Below are 4,337 nucleotides of genomic sequence, written 5' to 3' on the forward strand. Positions count from 1 at the left end.
AGATGATGATTGTTCCTACAGAAAGCCATTGAGTTTTGATTCTGTTCTTGTCAAGTTGTCATTTTAATTAGAAAGCCAGAAATTTGAGGCAAGTTCCCCACTTTGAAATAGAAGTGTTTCAGGAAATGCCCAAATCCAAAAGGTATTGCTATGGGAGTGTGAATTCACAGCTATTATAATTTTTCACTAGCCAAAATGATTAGAGTTGGTGACAAACATAGGTATACTTAAAATAGAATCATATTTGAATTATTTGCTTACTGTCACCTGAAAAGAAAAATTGAGTTGACTAGAACTCGAATGTTTTTTTTTTTATTTCAATTCTTTTCACCAGTAGCTATTGGAAATACTTAGTGGATTAAAAAAACACATTTAAAAACGTCTGAAAATTTTTATCTATCATGATAGTTTCTATTATGAAGCCCACCTGAGTAGAGATGTTTGTATACATTACAGTAATTTAAGTATTTGGAGATTACTGTGAAGTGTTGAGCAGGAAGTTCCTCTTACCTATAACTAGAGTCCCTTCCCGCATTATGAAAAGACTTTCAGTTTCTAGGTAATTTTTTGTGTGTGTATTCGGTTTTTCATTAAGTGTTTCTATTTCTTCTCTGCATTCAATCATTGCTTTCTTTATTCCCATTAAAATTTTCAGGTCCTCTCATTAGAGTGGTTTAGTTGAGCTGTCACATTTCTAGAGCATTCAATTGCAGATAAGTGACTAAAACGCCGCCCTAACAGCATTTTTATTAACAGATGGGGGGAAACAAAAGTCTTTGGAGAAGAACTGAAGGAGGCAGGTTAAAAGGTCAATAAACAATTATTGTGCTTAAACTGTGTGTGTGTGTGGGGGGGATCTCATCAGGTTCGATGGGGGCGCTCGCCCAATCTAGGGGAGATGGGACAACCCAGCAGACCTTGGAGCCATTCCCCAGGGACCACCGCAGACGAGGGGGTGTCGCGGTGCCGGGCTGCACGGCTCCTGCAGGCCGTGGAGCGGTCGCACGGTCGAGTCCGGAGAGCGCATCTGGAGGTGGGGCTGAGCGCTCACGGAAGAGGAGGAGGCGGGGAACTCCGACTCCCGCCGCGGGCCCAGACCCCAGCGGGCCAGCCCGTCAACCAGGGCTCTGCCCTGGCGGCAAGGAACTTGGGGGCCTCCTGCTCCCTCTTCCCAGCCCTCGCTCCCGCCTGCGGGTGGACTTTCTCTCTGAGCAGAGCCGGTTTCCTAGGCTTTGCTGCGCTCCCTCGGCCGCACTCTGACGTGCACACCATGTGACAGGCTCCCTTCAGCTATAAGCGGAGCCAAGGTCCGCCCTCTCCTGGTTTCAGCCCTCGGCTCGCGGAGCTCTGTCCCTAGGCTCTCGGTTCCGCACCCTCCCGGGGCGTCCGACTAGCTCTCCCAGGGCCCCGCCACCCCCTCCTCCAGGGACCCGGCCAGGGGCGCTCGGAGGGGAAGGTCAAGTGCCCCTCCCCGGCCGGGTGAGCGCAGAGCGAGGGAGCGCAGAGCCGCGGGGAGACCGCGGCGGCGCAGGAGTTACAAAGTCGCCGCGCCAGCCTCGGCCGCGCCGGCCCCGCCGCCGGAGCGCACGCAGCCGGAGCGGCGGCAGCGCCCCCAGCGTGGCGCCCCGGGGCCGGGCCCGCCGCCCGGGACCAGGGCTGGGGCGCGGCGGGAGCCCGGAGCCCGGCGCCCCGATGCGCCGCCTCGCCGCCGCCGCGCGCCAGCGATGACCCTGAGCGCGGAGATGTCCGATGCCTCCGGCCTCGCCGAGGAGACAGACATCGACGTGGTGGGGGAGGGCGAGGACGAGGACGACGAGGAAGAGGACGACGAGGGCGGCGGCGGCGGCGGGGGGCCCCGGCTGGCGGTCCCCGCGCGGCGGCGCCGCTCCTACGCCGAGGACGAGCTGGAGGACCTGGAGGAAGAGGACGACGACGAGGACATCCTACTGGCCCCGCGGGCGGGAGGCTCCCCGGGACCCCCGGGCCCAGCCCCGGCCGCGGGGCCCGGGGCCGGCGGGGGCGGCGGCGCGGGCGGCGGCGGGGGCGGCGGGGGCGCGGGCGGCACCAAGAACCCGCTGGTGAAGCCGCCCTACTCGTACATCGCGCTCATCACCATGGCCATCCTGCAGAGCCCCAAGAAGCGGCTGACGCTGAGCGAGATCTGCGAGTTCATCAGCGGCCGCTTCCCCTACTACCGGGAGAAGTTCCCCGCCTGGCAGAACAGCATCCGCCACAACCTCTCGCTCAACGACTGCTTCGTCAAGATCCCCCGCGAGCCCGGCAACCCGGGCAAGGGCAACTACTGGACGCTGGACCCGGAGTCCGCCGACATGTTCGACAACGGCAGCTTCCTGCGCCGGAGGAAGCGCTTCAAGCGGCAGCCGCTGCTCCCGCCCAACGCCGCCGCCGCCGCCGAGTCGCTGCTGCTCCGCGGCCCCGGGGGCGCGGGAGGCGCGGGCGACCCGGCGGCCGCCGCCGCTGCGCTCTTCCCGCCAGCGCCGCCCCCGCCCCCGCACGCCTACGGCTACGGCCCCTACGGCTGCGGCTACGGCCTGCAGCTGCCGCCCTACGCGCCGCCCTCCGCCCTCTTCGCCGCCGCCGCGGCCGCCGCCGCCGCCGCCTTCCACCCGCACTCGCCCCCGCCCCCGCCGCCCCCGCACGGCGCGGCCGCCGAGCTGGCCCGGACCGCCTTCGGCTACCGGCCGCCCCCGCTCGGCGCCGCCTTGCCCGGGCCCCTGCCGACCTCCGCGACCAAGGCGGGCGGCCCCGGCGCCTCGGCCCTGGCGCGCTCGCCCTTCTCCATCGAGAGCATCATCGGGGGCAGCTTGGGCCCTGCCGCCGCCGCCGCCGCGCAGGCCGCCGCCGCGCAGGCCTCGCCCTCGCCCTCGCCCGTGGTGACGCCGCCCGCGCCCGGACCCGGACCCGGACCCGGCGGCGGCTGCGCGGCTCAGGCGGCCGTGGGTCCCGCGGCCGCGCTCACTCGCTCCCTCGTGGCCGCCGCGGCCGCCGCCGCCTCCTCCGTCTCCTCGTCGGCCGCCCTGGGGACCCTGCACCAAGGGACCGCCCTGTCCAGTGTGGAGAACTTTACTGCTAGGATTTCCAATTGTTAGTAACGCTCTTAGCGCGCTTGAGGAAGAAGGTAGGCTCGCTCCTTTTCTCCCCTCGGTGGTTCTGGTGTCCGGTCCGCTCCTCCCGGCCTCACACCCCGTCCTCGCCGCTTCGGATTCTCGGAGGAGACTGTTCGGCCGCAGCTCGGCGCGCCCGAGGGCTCCGCGGGTCCTTGTATTTATGCAAAGTCGCCCGGTGCTGCAGCCTCCGACCCGGGTGGGGAGGAAGAGGGTGCTGGGGGCTCGCCCGGTCTAGGCACCAGGGGCTTCCTTGACTTTGGGGAAATCTTAAACATTCTAAAGCCTTTTTGAGGTCTAGAGATTCTCAGGTCCAGGCATTAATCCATAATGTTCAAAATACGGATACAGAAATAGTAAAGGTCCTGAAGAATGCCAGCAAAGCAGTTTTTATTTGAGGACACTTGTCTGGTGTACTTTTTCATGAAAAGGAAAAAAAACACACACACAAACATGTTTACAGAAGGAAAAAAGTCAAAATTTTCTTATTTTAACCTGTGTTTTGTATCATAATAGACACGCGGAACTTTTATTTTGTACTTCATATTCTTTACAAGGAGTATTGTAAATTTTACTGGCAATTGTACTATTCTAATGTAAGATTTTTACACTTTTTCAGAAATAAAATGCTTACTTTTCAAAGAAAACCACCAAAAGAATTGGCTTCAGTCGTCCCCTTCTCAGTTTGCTTTATTTTTAAAAAAATTTCTATGTGAGAGAAGTAGGAACGAACCCATTATAGAAAAGGCAAATGCTATTTTCAAAGAGAATTTAACAAAAACTTCATTGCAGGAGATCAGAAATTATTTTTAAAAGACTACAAATAAAAGAAGTCACTTTGGTATACATTGTCAAATCTCATTCTGTTCCATTTTGATGATTATTAAGGAGATTGGAAATTAAAGCCACTGTTACCCTAGGATATAATTTTATAGAACTTTTCATTTTATTTTTGAGCTCCCCATTTCAAGCAGTTTCCATTCACGTTTGAGGGCAATATTGTATGTGCCTATAAAAACTCTGCAACATAGTATTATATAGTAACAGAAGCATTACAAGTAAATAGGCAGTTTTTAGTTTTAAAAATGTAATAGACATGATCATCAGTTAAATAGCTTTAAAGTCTCGAATAAGGAAATATATACAAATATATTTTATGTATTTACATATACAAAATAAGTTGTATTTGAAAATCCTGGTATTTACTAGTAA

General features: G+C 56.8%; 1 protein-coding gene across 1 annotated transcript; it reads left to right on the top strand.

The window, feature by feature from the left end:
* The first annotated feature begins 1,143 nt into the window (after positions 1 to 1,143).
* On the top strand, positions 1,144 to 3,969 carry FOXD1 (forkhead box D1). The gene has a single exon (XM_059694345.1). It carries the CDS (start codon positions 1,725 to 1,727, stop codon positions 3,108 to 3,110), a length of 1,386 nt encoding a protein of 461 aa, XP_059550328.1. The 5' UTR covers positions 1,144 to 1,724; the 3' UTR covers positions 3,111 to 3,969.
* The last annotated feature ends 368 nt before the right edge of the window (positions 3,970 to 4,337 follow it).

The sequence above is a fragment of the Myotis daubentonii genome, chromosome 4 (genome assembly GCF_963259705.1).
Source record: "Myotis daubentonii chromosome 4, mMyoDau2.1, whole genome shotgun sequence".
In the NCBI taxonomy this organism is placed as follows: domain Eukaryota; kingdom Metazoa; phylum Chordata; class Mammalia; order Chiroptera; family Vespertilionidae; genus Myotis; species Myotis daubentonii.

Coding starts and splice junctions, on each gene's coding strand:
- FOXD1 (XM_059694345.1), top strand. CDS start 1,725: ATGACCCTGAGCGCGGAGATGTCCGATGCCTCCGGCCTCGCCGAGGAG.